Source organism: Carya illinoinensis, chromosome 2, assembly GCF_018687715.1.
Source record: "Carya illinoinensis cultivar Pawnee chromosome 2, C.illinoinensisPawnee_v1, whole genome shotgun sequence".
NCBI classification, from domain to species: domain Eukaryota; kingdom Viridiplantae; phylum Streptophyta; class Magnoliopsida; order Fagales; family Juglandaceae; genus Carya; species Carya illinoinensis.
The window spans coordinates 30,305,747-30,323,802 of NC_056753.1; the positions used below are offsets into that span (position 1 = coordinate 30,305,747).

The 18,056-nt window shown below is 39.7% G+C and overlaps 1 protein-coding gene and 1 long non-coding RNA gene across 6 annotated transcripts in view; one reads left to right on the top strand and one right to left on the bottom strand.

The window, feature by feature from the left end:
* Positions 1-1,222: 1,222 nt before the first annotated feature.
* The window catches only part of LOC122300821 (nuclear pore complex protein NUP160), a 41,188-nt gene continuing 24,354 nt past the window's right edge, over positions 1,223-18,056 (bottom strand). Inside the window, exons 18-28 of one of the 5 annotated variants that reach the window (XR_006240083.1) lie at positions 17,822-17,890; positions 17,411-17,726; positions 17,169-17,300; positions 16,675-16,783; positions 16,504-16,575; positions 16,243-16,378; positions 16,031-16,138; positions 15,132-15,272; positions 2,083-2,256; positions 1,842-1,979; positions 1,223-1,721 (exon numbers count right to left, since the gene is read on the bottom strand). Coding sequence is in view for 4 of the 5 variants with exons in the window: in XM_043111725.1 (XP_042967659.1) it covers positions 1,938-1,979; positions 2,083-2,256; positions 15,132-15,272; positions 16,031-16,138; positions 16,243-16,378; positions 16,504-16,575; positions 16,675-16,783; positions 17,169-17,300; positions 17,411-17,726; positions 17,822-17,890 (1,299 nt within the window). In the remaining variant the exon portion in view is untranslated. Of the gene's footprint in view, positions 1,980-2,082; positions 2,257-15,131; positions 15,273-16,030; positions 16,139-16,242; positions 16,379-16,503; positions 16,576-16,674; positions 16,784-17,168; positions 17,301-17,410; positions 17,727-17,821; positions 17,891-18,056 lie in introns of all 5 variants that reach the window. The other 4 variants (XM_043111729.1, XM_043111728.1, XM_043111727.1 and 1 more) reach the window with 4 other exon arrangements.
* Positions 13,740-14,522, top strand: LOC122300822. The gene is made up of 2 exons (XR_006240084.1): positions 13,740-13,883; positions 13,996-14,522. It is a non-coding gene; the product is annotated as an uncharacterized LOC122300822 (long non-coding RNA).

The following is an 18,056-nucleotide window of genomic DNA, read 5'->3' on the forward strand; positions in this document are numbered from 1 at the left end:
TCCAAGATTAAAAGGGACAAATGTAAATACAACATAGGTCCTTGGGCTTGGCCCCGGTTGATAAAATTACGAAAGGGGATATTAAATTTTGAGAAATAATATTTGTAATTGTGGAGTACATAAGTGCTGTGCAATCTTTTTTAAAAAAAGTGAGTAAATATGGGAGTCAAATAAAAAATTAATTAATTTTTTAATAATAGATTTCACTTTTTTTCAAAGCGATTGTGCGGTGCTTGCGCACTCTACGATTGTATATAACATTACTCATTAAATTTAAGATAAGAAATGACATTTATAATTTTAAAATGATCAAACTTCCGGTACTCTCTTTGAAAAAAAAAAAGGATAATTCTAGTACCCACAAGAAAAAAATCAATTTTTTTATAGATCTTACTTTTTTTTTAAAGATAATACACGAAACTTACATATTATAAGACTATATCTAATATTATTCAATTTAAAATTTATATAGACTGAAAATCGTTCTATAAATATTGTGCATAAATCGGATGTGTCATGTTAAACAAGTAAAAGCTCGTGATCAATTATAGTAAAAAATAAAACGATCGTATCAAATAATCTTTCTAATCTCTGTTAGGGGATTCTTTGTTCTTTGCACTCTCACCATTTGATTTACATGTATTATAGTAATGCTACATATTACGCCATTGTCTCACTTTTAGTCTGTAAATATGATCAAGCGGGTGGCCAATCATCTCTTCATTTTTGAAAAATAAAATAAAAAAATTGATGGACGACGACATCTCATTATAGTAGGATAAGAAGAAGATTATGCTTTGATAACATGTTTAGATAATAAGATTTATAGCTTATTTCTTAAAGTAAGCTAGTTTAAAAGGATCTGAAGGCTGAAGCCAACGAGCTGTGTTAATTATGGGCTATCAGAGTACATATAGACCATTTATGGTGGTTTAACGCAACCGTGGAATAGATGTCCCTGAGTTTGTTTTTGCAGATGAAGATGAATTGAAATTAAAGTTTAAAATTCAATAAAATATTATTAGAATATTTTTTTTAATATTATTTTTATTTTGAAATTTGAAATAATTGAATTGTTCATTTTATTTTATAAAATTTTTTTAAAAATTGTAATGATTAAATGAAATGAGATAGTTATAAAAACAAACGAGCCGGCGATACATAAATCTGAGACATTTTTTTTTTCGAGAGCGTAGAACATATAAAACTGAGAAGGCTGTTCTTGAATATCAAACAATTATCTTCCAAAAACTGTTCAAATTATCTACCAAATAACATTTGCCAACAAAAGGTGAACTGGAAAATTAAAATCATCCCATATTTGCAAGGCACGAACCGTCGAAAGTTCTCCACTAGTGACTATAAATCAAAGCCAACTTTGAGAGGGTAATAACAATTCAACATTAATTTTTACAACCAATGGGAACAAGAAAGGCTGCTACCAACTGTTGAGCAAGACGAAACTCTCCAGTCTCCCCACAACTGCCAAGAGAGGCTTAGGTCTCCAAACTCCAAGCGTCAATTCATGTTTTCTTCCAATGAAGTAAAATCCTAGCCCCCATTCCTTTTTTAAATCCTTAAGACAGCCATGAGGGCAATAAAGAATGCAAAGACCCATAAGTAGATTTTCTCTCATCATATGGGTTTGTGACCAACATAAAGGGCAACGATGCCTTCAACTCTTCCACAACATTCACATAATTAGGCCTTTTCTACCGATTCTGCAACGAGGCCAAAATGTATCCGTTGCTCCACTAACAATAATAGCAATAAATAAACCCACAGATGGCCTCTATGAAGGAAACTGGTGTGAATTTAAGCACTCAGAAAATGAGACTTGCCTTCAACTGGGCACTGAGTGTCAGAATGCATCATTTGCTCCCTAACGTCCAATTTTTTAGCGCGTCCAGATAGTCACCAAAATTGGCCGCAACTTTCTAATGGGCAGCAGAAGGCACATCATCTGAATCCACCCTTAGCTGAAAAGGCCAAAAAAAAAAAAAAAGAAGACAGAAAATGGTGACGGGCAAATCACAGAGAGAAGCGAAATTTATACAATGAAAAACTGGATATTGAGCATACCAGCTGAAGATGCTTCAGCAATGCTCCATGTAAGAGCGTTTTGAGCTTATCACAATGGTCTACCATGCGACCAGAACTGATAAATTCCTCAAGTTTGCACCAAAGGTGCTCAATTGCTGTGTATGGAAACCAAACTGCAAGAGGTTTTTTCCGATTGATTATATCCGCTGGCCTCTACAGAAGGGAAGAAAGAAATTAATGTTAACATCCTTGATATACACCTAGCAGAAGGCTAAGAAAAGTATTCAACCGGTTGGTGGCATCTAATGGGTGATGCCAAGGGCTATTTGGTTTTAACGAGTACAATAATCTGAATGATATTCTTCTTCTGTGTGACGTGGAAAGAAAAATCTGCAGAGGAACAGTATGACATTTGATGATGGGCTTTCCTTGTCATGTTATCAAGTCTTCACTTCAGAAAATTGTTGCATGATTGCTTTCACCGGCATCCATTCCCCATTTATTTTTAAAGGTCTAGACATTACATTTTAATTCTTTTAGAAGCACCTTTCCTATACTCCTTGTGCATTTGAGCTTTCTGCCTTGTCTAATAAAGTTACTTGGCTCATATTTGGGATTGCAGTGCGTAATAGAGCTTTTAGCTTAAAGCTTATAGTTGTAGAGTTTAAGTAAGAAGCTCTACTATTCAAAAGCTATTTACTGTTTGGTAACCATATGTCTAAAACACAAACATGTTGCATTTGTTTGGAAACAATATAAAAATATTTTTTGAGGTAGAAATGACATAAAAAGATCATTTGAAAGTTGTAGTGTTGTGCATGTGATAAGATCAAAGAGCAAAGCTATAATTATCTGAAAATTGTATGGATAATTTTCCCATTAACAGTCTTTTTTTAAATTAGAACTACATTCCGCATTATCCGAAAAAACACATTTGAAAAAAAATATCATTTAACCATCAAAATGATGTTTTTTTCTCAAACGTACTTTTTAGCTTATTTGAGATTAAAAAAATACTTTAACGTGTAACACCCAAACAATCTAATGTTATCATTAAAGAGATGGAATTTATGTACTTGAGAATACAACTCTGTCTCATGGGTATGACCTTTCATCTTCCATCTCAGGCACTTCTCGCCAGGGATAGTCCTTAACACTTCTTTGCCTCCCTGATTCGTGTTCCCTCTATCTTTCTCTTCTTTTAGTTTTATCTTTAGTTTGTTGAAGATGGATCGTAGTTGTTTAGAAGCTAAGAGGTTCGTACTTAGTAGGAAAGGTGGTAACTTTTTTTGTATTGCTGAGAGGAGATAGAAGATGTCTAAGTCTCTTCATCTCAGTGGAGGAATGGTTATTTGGATGGCAAAGATGGTGGAGGATTGTCTGAGGATAGCGAGCAATAAAGATTCTTTTCAGACAAGAAGGGAAGGTAATAGAGCTTTTATGGTCCAAAAGTGTCAAAACGTGTATGGCAGATTTGTGAAGCTGATTGAGTTTGGCACTGGTAAGGGGAAAGGAATCATAGTGATTCCAGAAGGGCGGAAAGGGGGTGATTGGGCAGGTTTTGTGAGATTAATGAGAGAGATGGTTGATTTTAGGAACTCTGTTTCAAGTTCTGAAAATAGAGTTGCTCCTACGGAGGGTGGCGGCGAACAGGTTTCTAGAAATGAGAAGGTGATGTCAAATACATCTTCAAAAGGTGTTTACCATCATGGGGAAGTGTCTTACCTGTCGGCATTAACAAATCCAAGGCAGGAGGGGTTATGTTCCTTATCAGAGTTTTGGCGTTGGTAATTTTAGGAAGGATGAATCGGTGTTGGATGGCAACAAAAGGAATGACATTTTGCAGTAGAAACAGATGGATGGAAGGAAGCATGGTTGGCCAGCTGAGGTGTTGCAAAAAGTTGGAGAAGTTGAAGGGTCTCTGTGGCATGCAAAGGCAAGAGTTATTTGGTTAGAAGGAGAGGTTGGAGTCAATGTTGAAGAAGGTAGATGAAGGGTTGGGTTTGTTTATGGGTTTGCGCCTAAATTTGGAGGATAAAGAAAAAGAAAAAAGAATGGGGGAGCAGCGGAATGGGCCTATGGGTCTTAATGTTAAGTTAGCAGATGCGCCCGTGGGCCGAAATGGGTCTGGTTTCTGGAGGGCAAAACCTTCACACGAGATATAGGGCTCCAACAAGCCGAGCGGAGGGGTGGCCCAGCCTAAGGGCTGGGTGGCTCCGACAGACACTACGATGACACAAACAGGGTCAACAGCGGCAGGCGAGTCTCTGAGAGGCCTCCGACAAGGGTCCATCCACCAGCGACTGTTCAGCTACTCATATTTGAGAATCAGAACTCTGAGGTGGTCCATATTTTACCTTTGGCGGCTCAGGAGGTTGATCTTTCTTCACAAAAGGGGACAACAGTGGTAGTAGATCCCTCTTAGGGTACTTAGGTGGTGTGTTCAGCTCCGGCAAAAGGGAGCATGCTGTCTTCCTCAGAGCCTGAGATTCAGAAGGGAGATTCTCATCTCGGGGTTGGGAGGTTCTCTTCTAAATCGTTACTGGTACCTGTTGAGCTACGTTTTGAAGGCAATGAGAGGGGTTCAAAGGGGGTGGAAGTGGTGGAGGGAGATGTGGAATTGAGAGGTAATGTCACGGGGTCCATTGAGGAGTTGGGGTCCCTTGCACCCAGAGCTTAAACTCTGAGATGCAGATGGTTCTCGGAGGGGAGGAGGAGGCAGAGGCAAGGGAGTCAGAAGAGCTAAGGGAGTCCGATGAAGAAATAGACCCTAATCTGTTGTGTTCTATCCTTCCTGAAATTGATTGGCCCAATTCCTCATCTGATTGGGTGATGCGGAAAGTGGATGAAATTAAGGATTGGTGTGGGACTCTCGTGTCAGATTTGAGGAATTTAGAGCACTTCTAATAGCTATAAAGGCTGGTCAACCTTCATTGGCTAGATCCGCTCTTAAGAATGAGAGGGAATTGAAGAGGTTATCGTGCTCTATAATTATAATGCAAATGGAGGAAACGCCTTTAAAGATAAAGGCAAGGAGAGGGTTGTTTATAGTCATCAATGAAACCAACAATCATCTCTTGGAATATGAGGGGGCTCAATGATTATAGAAAACGTCTTCGGGTAAAGAATTTGATTCAAAAGTGGAGTGCTGCTGTTATTTATTTCCAAGAAACCAAGCAGAAGTTGGTTAATCAAACAATTGTGAACAGTTTATGGAGCTGTCAATGTGTGGGATGGATTGAATTAGTTTCGAAAGAGGCTTCGGGTGGTATTATTATTATGTGGAATAGGAGGTTAGAGGAGATGGTAGATCATTATGTGGGAGAGTTTATGGTTGCTTGCCGGTTCAAATGTGTGGATGACAGATTTGAATGGGCTTTGGCGGGGATTTACGGTCCTAACGTGGATTATTGGCGGGTGTTTACTGCTGTTGGGATGCTCCATGGTGTTTCTGGAGGGGATTTTAACATTACCCGGTTCCCTAGCGAGCAAGTGGGGGATAATTATTTCTCTCATGCCATGAATACTTTTTCTGATCTTATTTTTTAGCATGGTTTGATCGATCTTCCAATGGTGGATGGGGATTTTATATGGTCCAATGGAAGGGCATGGTCTAGGCTGGACAGATTTCTGGTTTCAGCTTCTTGGGAGGTTTGTTTTCCTGATGTGAGGCAGAAAAGGTTACCAAGATTGTGTTCTGACCATTGTCCTATTATGTTGGAAAGTGGAGGCACTTTTAGAGGACTACAGTATTTTAAATTTGAAAATATGTGGTTGGAGGCTGAGGGTTTTGTGGATAGGGTAAGAATGTGGTGGTCTTTGTACGGTTTTTCTGGTACTCCAAGCTTTGCACTGGCGGCTAAAGTTAAACCATTAAAAACAGATTCGAAGAAGTGGAATGTTGAGGAGTTTGGGAACGCGGAAAATAAAAGGAAACTTCTGATGCAGCAGTTGCAAAGTTTGGAGGAAAGGGAACTGTTGGGTGACTTATCTGGTGAGGAATTGAAGAGAAAAAAAAGTGCTGGTGGATGATCTAGAGAAGATCACTTTAATGGTGGAAATCTCTTGGAGACAGAAATCCCAGGTCCTTTGTTTGAAGAAGGTGAAAAGTGCACGAAATTTTTTCACCGTATGGCAAACTCTCATTAATAATGCAATAGAGGTTCTTCATGATGGTGAGAACATCATTTCAGATCAAGAGATCATTAAGGATCACATTGTCAATTTTTATGAGAAGTTGGTTAGCGAAGAATACTCATGGAGACCAAAGCTTGATGGACTGTTTCCTGACATCATTGATCAGGCAAGTGCAGAATGGTTGGAGAGCTTTTGAAGAGGATGAAGTTCTCGACGTGGTTAGAGGAAAGGCAAGGGATGAGGCTCCAGGTCCAGCTGGTTTTTCAATGACTTTTTTTCAATCTTGTTGGGATATTGTGCGGGAGGATATTATGAAGGTTTTTCGTGAATTTTATTCAATTATTGAATTTGAGAAATGTTTCAATGCTACATTTATAGCACTTATTACCAAAAAGGTAGGGGCTGTGGAGATGCGTGATTTTCGGCCTATTAGTTTGGTGAATGGGGTTTACAAGATAATCTCTAAGGTATTAGCTAATCTTATGAGTGGGTGTTGGGAAATATTATATCGAAATCTCAAAATGCCTTTGTAAGAGGGAGACAAATCCTTAACTCGGTATTAGTTGCTAATGAGTATGTGGACAGCAAAATTAAATCAAATGAATCTGGAATTTTGATTAAATTGGACATGGAAAAAGCGTATGACCATATGGTTTTGGAGAGGAATGGTGTATGTGGATCAAACATTGCATTTTGACGTCAAGATTTTCCATTTCACTCTGGTTGGGTTTTTTAATAGTTCACGTGGTTTGAGATAAGGAGATCTGCTATCTCCTTTTCTTTCGTCCTTTTCATGGATGCATTGAATAGAATGTTGGAAGCAGCAGTAGAAGGTAGGTACTTGTTGGGTTTTGAGGAGGGCAATGAGGAACATAATAGCATGAAATTATCTCATCTTCTTTTTGCCAATGATACATTGATTTTCAGCGAGCCCAATCATGAACATATTCGATCTTTGAGAGCATTATTGTTATGTTTTGAAGCTGTCTCGTGTCTCAAGATTAACCTAAACAAGTCTGAAATTGTTCCGGTGGGCGCCATAGGTAATATTTCAGTTATGGCTAATATTTCGGAGTGTAAGATTGCTTCACTGCAGCTGAAGTATCTTGGTCTTCCCTTGGGGGCTCCTCACAAATCTGTTTTCATATGGGATGGGGTTATTGAGAAGATTGAGAGAAGGTTGGCTGGATGGAAAAAGTTATATTTGTCTAAAGGGGGAAGAATTACTTTGATAAAGAGTACGTTGTCTCATCTCCCGACGTATTTTCTTTCTCTTTTCCCTTTGCTAGCTGGGGTTGCTAGTAGAATTGAGAAAATTTATCGTTATTTCTTATGAGGAGGAATAGGAGAGGAAAAGAAGTTTCATTTGATTAGTTGGAATAAGGTGTGTCAACCGGTTTCTTGTGGAGGATTGGGGGTGAGAAATTTGAGGTTGTTTAATAAAGCACTCCGTGGAAAATGGCTTTGGAGATATCATGAAGAGAGAGATGCTTGATGGAAGAATGTTGTTGCTGTTAAATATGGGAGTGGGTGGGGGGATTGGTGTATTAATGAAGTTAGAGAGCATATGGGGTGAGTTTATGGAAGGGCATTAAGAAAGGTTGGGGGGAGTTCTCTAAACATATTAAATTTAAGGTGGGGGAAGGGAAGAGGATTCTCTTTTGGCATGACATTTGGTGTGGGGAATTATCTCTTAAATCAGATTTTCCATCTCTTTACAGGATTGCAAGGGATCAAAATGTTGTTGTGGCAGATTATCTTCAATGTACGGATAATAATATTCTATGGAATGTTGACTTTATTAGAGATGTAAATGACTGGGAAGTGAATGTTGTTTCAGATTTTCTGGGAAGAATTTATAACTCTAAAGTGATGCAGGGAAGAGAGGACAGGCTTTTGTGGGTTCATGCAGGAATTTCAGGTTTGCAGTCAGTTCTTTTTATAAGGTGCTTAAGCCTTTATTGTCATTCTGGCAGTGTTTTCCCCTGGAAAAGCATTTGGAGGGTGAAGGCACCTACTAAGGTGGCGTTCTTTAGTTGGGCGGTTGCTCTAGGGAAAGTATTGACCACAAATAACCTTAGAAAATGTGGTTCGTGTATAGCTGATTGGCGTGTCATGTGCAAGAAGGATGGTGAATCTGTAAATCATCTATTTTTACATTGTGAGGTGGCAAAGTCTTTGTGGAATGAGGTTATTGGTCAGACAGGTTTATATTGGGTGATGCCTATGGAAGTTGTGGATCTTCTTGCATGTTGGCGTGGTTTTGAGGCAAGGAAATGTGTTGCTGCCAGATGGAGAATGATTCCTCTGTATTTAACGTGGTGTTTATGGCTGGAAAGGAATGGGGGATGTTTTGAAGACATAGCGTTCTTTTGAAGATGTTCGTTATTTTTTCTTTTCTACTTTGAGTTTGTGGGCTAGGATCTTTGTAAGGAATGATGATAATGTACTGAATCTGTTTCTGTCGTAGTTTCCAGCCTTCTAGTGTGAAGTAGGTATTTCCTTTGCATACTTCCTGTGTACTTGGGTCGTGCCTATTCTTAGTAATAGAATTCTTATTAATAATCAAAAAAATCATTAAAGAGATTTTAAGGATATTTAAGCACTTTTTAAGGCCCCTAACGCAACCCCAAACAGGCACTTATTATCAAAAGAAGAGAATAAGCAAACTGATAGACAATCATTTATTTGAACTTGCAGAATGAACACACTTAATATTAAATTCAGGGATAGATTTGAGCTAAATATGAATTTGCATGTCGGAACATTGACATTAGGTATTGTCATTTCTCAATAACTAAAGATTTGTGGTGACTCCAAACTTTCTCTCTCCAAACTTTTTTCTCTCCGTACACCTGAGAAAATACAGATCCATTTCGATGGTGATTGTTTTTAGAGATGCTTAGTTTAGTCTTGGAGTCTTTGTGAGTGTTATAATTTAGAGTTAGTGTGTTGAGATGGGGTGGATTAGGAACATTGTTATTGACCAGAAATGTTTTGAGTTTGAGAAGGTTAGCGAGAGGTGGTGGAGATGTACAGAGAGCAGTTGTAGAGCTGTACATCACATTTCTCTCGACCATGGATCCTTGGGGTGGTTGGCTGCAATGGTTAAGGAGGGGATAGCACACCGGGGGTCATCAGAGTTCATTAAGTCACGCAGAAGTGGGCCTCAAGTTCTGGTAATGCAGAGACAAAGCAATTCTTATGGGAGTTTCTTCTCCTTATCAGAGTTTGGCCATGGGAAACGTCGTGGTGTGTTAATGATACCAGAAGGAGGAAAGGGGGTGGGATGGAGGTATCTTGATGAGTTGCTGCAGGAACTCACAGCTTCATACTCTGTTCCGGGAGTGCAAAACAGGGGTAGCTGCCTGTGGCGTCTTCCCTCATCATTGCAGGGAAACCATCCCCTGTCGTACAGTGAAGCCGTGTCTCGAGCACCAAAACATGCAGAGGGAGCAGGTGAGATTTCCTCTCTGGTGAAAAGTCACACTCGTGTAGGGGATGGCAGGGGGATGTCGGGGGTGAATATGGAATACGTGGTTCGTGCTTTGGCTGATATGGAGAAGCAAGTGGGTTATTTGAAGGAGTGCTTGGCTGTTCTGAAACGCAGCATTGAAGGGGGGGGGGGGGGGGGAAATGTGGGTCTGGGCCAGGTAGAGGTAAGGCCCATGAAGGTGGGCTTTGAGAAGAATACTGAAGACATGGGCTTAAGGGGGGATGAGGGAGTGTTAGATGGGCTTCAGAAGGGTAAGGGGCCGGCCAAAAGCCCATGGAAGATATGGGTACCCACTGGAGGCCGAAATGTTTCGGCTTTGGGTTCTCTGAAGGGACCCGATACTCATCCAGGGGACCCGAGTCTTGGACTGGGTCTTGGACAGAATGGGCCGATGGAGGGTGGCGAGTCGTCTGGCGGTGGTGCGATGCTGAGGCTGCCGCCGGTGGAGGAGACGGCGAGGGAGCCTTCTCTCGGTAAAGTCAGGGAGCCTAATCTACCACAGTTGCTTCTGTTTTCTGAGGCTAAGCAGGTACAGAAGGGATCGATGGAGGCCTGTAAAGCTTCAGGTGAAAGCTTGAGCATAGAAGAAGGGGAAATCATTGAGGGTGATAAGCTGTCTCTGAGAGTACGTGAACAGCAAGGGGAAGGAGTGGTTTTTTCATTGTCACCCGAATTAATGCAGGCTAATTTCAGTTCTTGGAAGGATGTGTGTAAGATGGGAGAGGTACCGGAGATAGTTGAAATGAATTCCTTAGCTATGGTGACTAAAGAGGTCACGACAGATCAAGAGTTAATAGAGGAAGAGGGAAATCTGGTTCTGTTTGAGCCGTGTGACAGTGTTTTAGAGGGGGAGGAAGATGTTGAGGCAGACCCAACCCCTATCAGTGTGGTAACTCCTACTAGATCTTCAGATTGGATTTTGAAAAAAATAGAGGACCTTCAGAATTGTTTGGGAATCTCTTGCACGGGTTATGAAGAACAGTTTAAAGCCCTAATTATAGCCATTGAGGCAGGCCAGAATGGGGCTGGGACTAAAAGAGAAAGGGAGTTGAGGAGATTGACCTGGTCTATTAACTATGATGGTAAGGAGGGGAGTGCAAGCCGTGGTAGAAACAAAGAGAGGGTCGGATCAGTTGTTAAATGAAGCCCAAAATAATTACCTGGAATGTTAGGGGTCTTAACGAGATTAATAAACGTCTCCGGGTAAGATCTTTATTAAGGCAATGGAAGGGGGATATTATTTGTCTACAGGAAACTAAGTTGAAGCATATTGATAGAAATATTATTAGAAGTTTGTCCAGCTGTATGTATGTAGGCTGGATTTTCTTACCGTCAAACGGGGCTTCCGGGGGGATCCTGGTTATGTGGGACAAGAGGGTGGTGGAGAGCATAGATGAGTACGTGGGAGAACACTCGGTGGGATGTCTCTTTAAAAATATAGATGATGGTTTTTTGTGGGCCTTTACTGGGGTTTATGGTCCTAATATAGATAGCGAGAGGCGGCTACTTTGGGAGGAGTTAGCTGGGTTATGCTCATGGTGGGAAGCTCCATGGTGTATCAGAGGGGATTTTAATGTGACAAGATTCTCTAGCGAGAGAGCAGGAGGGGGTCGTCAAAATCAAGCCATGGTGGATTTTTCAGATTTCATCTCCGAGATGGGACTTATGGATATACCGTTAATGGGTGGGGAATTTACTTGGTCCAACAACCATGTGTGGTCAAGGTTGGACAGATTTATTATTTCCCCTTCGTGGGAATCACATTATCCCAGCTTAAGTCAGAAAAGATTCCCGAGACTATGTTCGGATCATTTTCCCATAATGCTAGATGGTGGTGGTATACAAAGGGGGAGAAGGCCTTTCAAGTTTGAAAATATGTGGCTAAAAGTTGAGGGGTTTGTGGACTTGATTAGGCAATGGTGGAGTTCATACTCCTTCGAAGGTAATCCGAGTAAGGTGTTGGCGGATAAGCTGAAAGCATTGAAGAAGGACTTGAAGATATGGAATGAACAGGTTTTTGGTGATGTAACCGCTCAGAAAAAGAATTTGTTTCTAGAGTTACAAACCTTGGAGGGAGTAGGGGAGGAGAATAACCGTAAAGTTCAAGTCAGTGCTGAATTAGAAAGATTGATTCTAATGGAGGAAATATCGTGGAGGCAAAAGTCAAGGGCCTTGTGGCTAAGAGAGGGGGATAAGTGTACACAATTTTTTCACAGGATGGCTAATGCGCATAGGAGATTCAATGCCGTTGAGTCCATGAACATTAATGGTGAAAATTTTTCAGATCAAGAGGTGATAAAGGAACATGTGGTTAGTCATTTTCAACATTTGCTAGCGGAACCGCATGAATGGCGGCCGACCCTAGATGGATTAGCTTTTGAGACCATAGACCAAACTAGCAGAGATTGGTTGGAGAGACCGTTTGAAGAGGAAGAAGTACACCAAGTTATTAAGAAAATGAATAAGGATAAAGCACCAGGGCCGGATGGTTTTACTTTGGCTTTTTTCCAATCTTGTTGGGAGGTGGTGAGAGAAGAGGTAATGCTGGTTTTTCAGGAATTCTTTACGCATGGAAAATTTGAAAAAAGCTTAAACGCTACTTTTATTGCTTTAGTCCCTAAGAAGGCGGGGGCTATGGAGGTTTCGGACTTCAGACCAATAAGTCTTGTGGGCAGCGTGTACAAGATACTTTCAAAGGTTCTTGCCAATAGGTTGAGTACGGTAATGGAAAAGATCATTTCTAAATCTCAAAATGCCTTTGTGAAGGGGAGGCAAATTTTAGCTTCGGTTCTTATAGCAAATGAGTGTTTGGACAGCAGAATCAAGTCCGGAATCCCAGGTATTGTGTAAACTTGATATGGAGAAGAAGGCGTACGACCACGTGAATTGGGATTTCTTGGTGTATATGTTGGTTAGAAGTGGGTTTGGGGCAAGATGGAGGCAGTGGATAAGACACTGTGTATCAACGGTGCGTTTCTCGGTCTTGGTTAACGGGGATCCAGTGGGATTCTTTAATAGCTCGCGGGGGTTACGGCAAGGAGATCCATTATCCCCTCTCTTATTTGTTCTGATTATGGAGGCACTAAGCAGAATGGTGTCAGCGGCAGTAGGGGGTGGATTTTTCTTAGGTTTTAATGTGGGGGGCAATCATGGTTCCATCATTATTTCTCATCTCTTGTTTGCAGATGATACCTTATTATTTTGTGAGGCAGCGGCAGGTCATATAGAATCCCTGAAGGCTATTTTGCTATGCTTTGAAGCCGTGTCCGGGTTGAAGATCAATCTTGCTAAAACGGAGATGGTTGCAGTGGGAAAAGTAAATAATATCAGGGGGCTAGCTAACATCTTGGGTTGTGTGGTCTCTTCCTTGCCTTTGAAATATCTGGGCCTTCCGCTGGGGGCTTCTTTCAAAGCAAAATCTATTTGGGAAGGGGTGCTGGAAAAATTCGAACGTAGACTGGCTGGGTGGAAAAAGGTATACTTATCAAAAGGGGGACGAATAACCTTGATTAAAAGTACGTTATCTAACCTTCCTACATACTTTTTATCCTTATTCCCACTCCCTGCTAGCATTGCACAGAGATTGGAGAAACTTCAGCGAGATTTCATATGGGGTGGGATAGGAGAAGAGTTCAAGTATCATTTGGTGGGATGGGATAAGATTTGTACTCCGTTGAGAGATGGTGGGTTGGGGATTAGGGATGTAAGGGCCTTTAATATGGCATTGTTGGGTAAATGGTTGTGGCGGTATAATTGTGAGAGGGAAGCTTTATGGAAAGGAGTGATTGACATAAAGTATGGTAGTGAATGTGGGGGTTGGTGTTCTAAAGAGGGAAGGGGGACTTATGGTGTGGGGCTTTGGAAATATATAAGGAAGGGGTGGGAGTCCTTTTCTTGCAATACCCAGTTATGTTTGGGGGATGGTAGTAGGATCAGTTTTTGGATGGATAGGTGGGTGGGTGATCTGGTTCTAAAAGATGCCTATCCCACAATCTTTGCTATTGCATGGGAAAAAGCAGCTGTGGTGGCCGATTTGAGGGTGATCTTTCAAGACACACAAGAGTGGAATATTAGTCTTACCAGGGATGCAAATGATTGGGAAGTAAATGACTTGCTGGAGTTTATGAATTTACTGTACAGCTTGCCCATTGCTGCCACAACTGAAGATGTGATGGTTTGGAGGCCGAATAGAAAGGGGAAATTCTCGGTACGTTCCTTCTATGAAGTCAATACCATGCAACAAATGCCTAAGTTTCCGTGGAAGAATATTTGGAGAAGCAAAGCACCAACTAAGGCTGCATTTTTTGTTTGGACAGCAGCACTAGGGAAGATCTTGACCACTGACAATCTTAGAAGACGTGGCCTTATTATTGTGGACTGGTGCTGTTTGTGTAGAAACAATGGAGAGACAGTGGACCACATACTCCTACACTGTAAGTTCGCAAGTGAGATATGGAACTACTTCTTCAACAGAATGGGAATAGCATGGGTAATGCCAGGTCGGGTGGTGGAGCTTTTAGCAAGCTGGCGAGGAATCTCCGGGACTCCGCAAATTGCATCTTTGTGGAGGATGGCTCCAATTTGTATTTTTTGGTGTATTTGGAATGAAAGAAATGAGAGACTTTTCGAGGATCATGAACGTTCCTCGGAAGAGTTTCAGAGTTTCTTATGGAAGACTTTATTTCTGTGGGCCATGGCTTTAGACTTTAATGGCCTAAGCTTCCATGATTTTCTTGCTTCTGTCTCTAGTTCCTAAATAGGTGTATGCTCATGTATACCTCCAGTGTACCTGGGCTATGCCCATCTTTATCTTAATAAAGCTTTCTATTACCTATCAAAAAAAAAAGATTTGTGGTGATATGTGCACATCAACCCACTGAAATATAGAGTTACCAACACATTTATAAACATGCATGCATGCAATATATAAAGTTATGTTCACATACAGGTTTTCTTTAACTAATGTTAACAGTCATCCAAAGTAATTACTGCAGAGCAATTGCATCTTATTTTTTCTCCTAAAATGTTTTCAACCTTTTGCCTTCCAACTCTCCATCAGCATTCGTAGTGTTAATGGCTTTGTCTGATGGATCCTTTTTATTTCTTTCATTTTTTATCCTTTTCATTTTTCTGTAAAGCATGCTACAGCTTGATTTGATGAAAAAAATTGAAGAAATTACTCAAATATGGTATATTGAAGTTGTAAACAAACTTCTGACATAGCTTACTTTTTGATGTTATTACTAGGTATTAACAAAGGCTGTCTTGGTTTATTAATTTTTTTAAATGTTGAAAAAAGAAAATTAATTGGGTTTGTAATGAAATGTAATGCCATAAAAATTCTACAAAACTTCAGAGATGAATATCCGGGAAAAAATGTAGACCGGCAAGAATGCATAAAAAGTAGTTTAAACATTAGAAGCTTAAACAAGCAATGAAAAGAAATAGAGTTTACCACTGATGCAAATGATTCTATGTAATCAAGTAACAGATTTGTAGCCTCTGTATATCGACCATAATCAACATAGAGCCGAAACAAGGATGCAGGATTTGATTCTTTACCAGTCATCCCCCATGTCCTCCCTCGTCGACCATCCTATCACAGCTCATGTGAAAGTAATTAGGGGGGTGTAATATAAATTCATATCTAATCTAGGAACCCCATCCACCTGATTAAAAAGTGAAAGAAAATAGCACTAACACAAAAAATTGTGCTCCATAGTGCATGCAAAAAGGTGAGTTAGATCCGCATATGATAGAGGTCCGGAATAATCTCCCAAGAATGCAATCTATTATAAATTTCTAGAGATTTTTAACATGTTCAACATACATTTAGAAGGATACATATGCTGAGGAAAAAAAGTGCCTTAATCAAGTCTTACGTGATGCTGATGTGAAGCAGAGAACTATTTCTGTTTGTATATATATAATACTGTTGATATTCGAACAATACTCAGCCTAAATATATCAACTCTATAAACTAATTGCCAAAAAAAGGGACAAATAGACTATGGAAAACATCTTTGAGATGAAACGTAAAATGTACTTTCGTCAGACCAATGAATGGGAAAAACAATAGGCCCCTCAATGAAATAGGACTTTTTGACTTCTCATCCGATACACACATGTACTAGCGATAGGGCTATTTATGATGTACCATGCTTTTTAATCCATATTTAACTTCTAAGCTCATCAAATCATGCTCCTAAAAAGTTGGCCCTCTTCAGAAACACATGTTAAAATGGAGAAACTAAAGACAACCCGATATAATTCATCTGATGGAAAAGGTAAAACAAGTTTAAAGCTACAAGATGGTTCCACTTATTCTACAATTATTCTGGCTAGAGAAAGTACCTTAAACATTTGAACCAGCCAAAGAGGCAATTCAATCTCAGGATCTGCAGAAAGAAGAGTTTCAGCAACAATTACTGGTAACTTGGCATGAAAACACCTATATTTTTCCTGCAATTTATAAGTATTTCACAAGGTTAAATAAGGCAGAGACCAAAATGAACAATTGAAGGATCAAGAGGATATAAAAATGAAAAGATCAAGAAGATATAAACCAGATAAATCTCAAGAGTTTCCCATTCACTATTCCCCTTATATTGTTGAGTTGCCGGAACCAGATTGGCTGAACCATGAATAACCACTTCATTCTTTGATGACGTCAACAAAAGACCCTGTGTCCTGAGATCATCCCTGAAAGTCATATCACATACTGTTACATTCACTCTCATAACAAGGAGATTAAATTTACATTCACTTTCACCTATGCATAACTCAAAATATACAAAGTGAATCCATAACAAGGAGATCAATTGTACCGAACAGATGAAGAATCTACTTTGTTTGGACAGCATTTCAAAGACATAGCACAAAAAACTCTTTCCAATTCCCTGTGCAAAAAAGATCCCAAGTCAAATTTGCAGGCATCCTAAAGGAAAACTTCATGATGGTAGTGATATTAAACTTCAACATATGCACAGTAAGTACACCTTTTTAATGCTGAACCCCTGAAGAATCTTAAGAGAACTGTAAAAGACATATCGTATAAATTTCTCTGGACTAGAAGATCAACCAAATCCGATGGAGCTCTATGAACTTCTGGAAGTAAACAGAAATGCAAACTTGTGAATATAAAGAAAATACAAGAAAGCTTAACACCGAAACTTCTTTAGATTAATTCCCCGGAAAATCATTTCACATGGAGGTGTTAAACATATCAGTTCGTAATGTAAGAACCTTTCCTAAATTGTGGAAAGGATTTAACTTTTTAGGGAATTTTAAGGCCAAGTAGATGAAAATAAGGATTGAAAATAATATTCATATCAGAAATGTGGAATGAGAGGATTTTTGTGATACTAATCGACCGGTCAATTGCTTCAACAAGATTATCTAAACAAGCTATCCTAAGGCTTACCAGCAAACATCCATTTGACAAAAAATCACAAATCTTTACCAGTAAATTTTTTTTTTAATAGGTCTTTACCAGTAAATGTCCATCTGATGTTTGCCAATGAAAGCAAATATTCGGCTGACGTTAGCACAAACTCATTTTCAAGTTTCACGATATCAATATAAGACTGCTGCCTTTGAGGCAGAATATCATTGCCGGCTGCTGCTGCAAAGAAAAAACATTTATTGACTCAAAGTAGTATAACTAACAAGTTTAAAGTTCTATATCCAATAGAAATATTAAACACAAACAAATCTCTTAGGAGTATTATTTACTCTGTTCCTCCATTGTTCTAGCCTTTTTACGAGGAAAATGCTCGTTTTGAAGAGTGTTTCCCTCAAGCAAAGGATCAATCCAAGCATATGCAGGATGAACAAGATGCAACGCGTTGATAGCAGCAGAGAGCCCATTCAGCCTCTCTTGCAGCACCAGGGAAGTGTTCAGGTAATCTTTCAGAACTGCTTCATTTCTCAAACGAGTTGAATATAGGTACATGTAGCCGGCTGCTCTTCGCCAGTTATGTCGATGCATTTCAAATGCATATAGCAACTTATATAAGTTCGGCTTCACCAAAATATCAGAACGCTCTGCCTACATATTTCGGAAAAAAAAAAAAATGCCATCAACGTTAATCTGCAGATTACTACATTGAGAAAAAAGCAGAGTCTGTTCCAACTAGGACATACCTTCCAGGCAAGCTCTTGTTCCACTTTATCACTTAAGCCAATGAAGGGTAGTTGACCACCACAAAGAATCTGCAATCAATAAAGAATAAATGAAAATTTTCTAGGAACAGTCCTGTTGGAAAAATAACTTCATAATTATCCATATGTATCCACCGCTCGCAACCACATACAACAAATCAGCTTCTTATGATATCCTACCACCCCCTGGCGGGGGAGTGGCTTCCTAAACTACTAA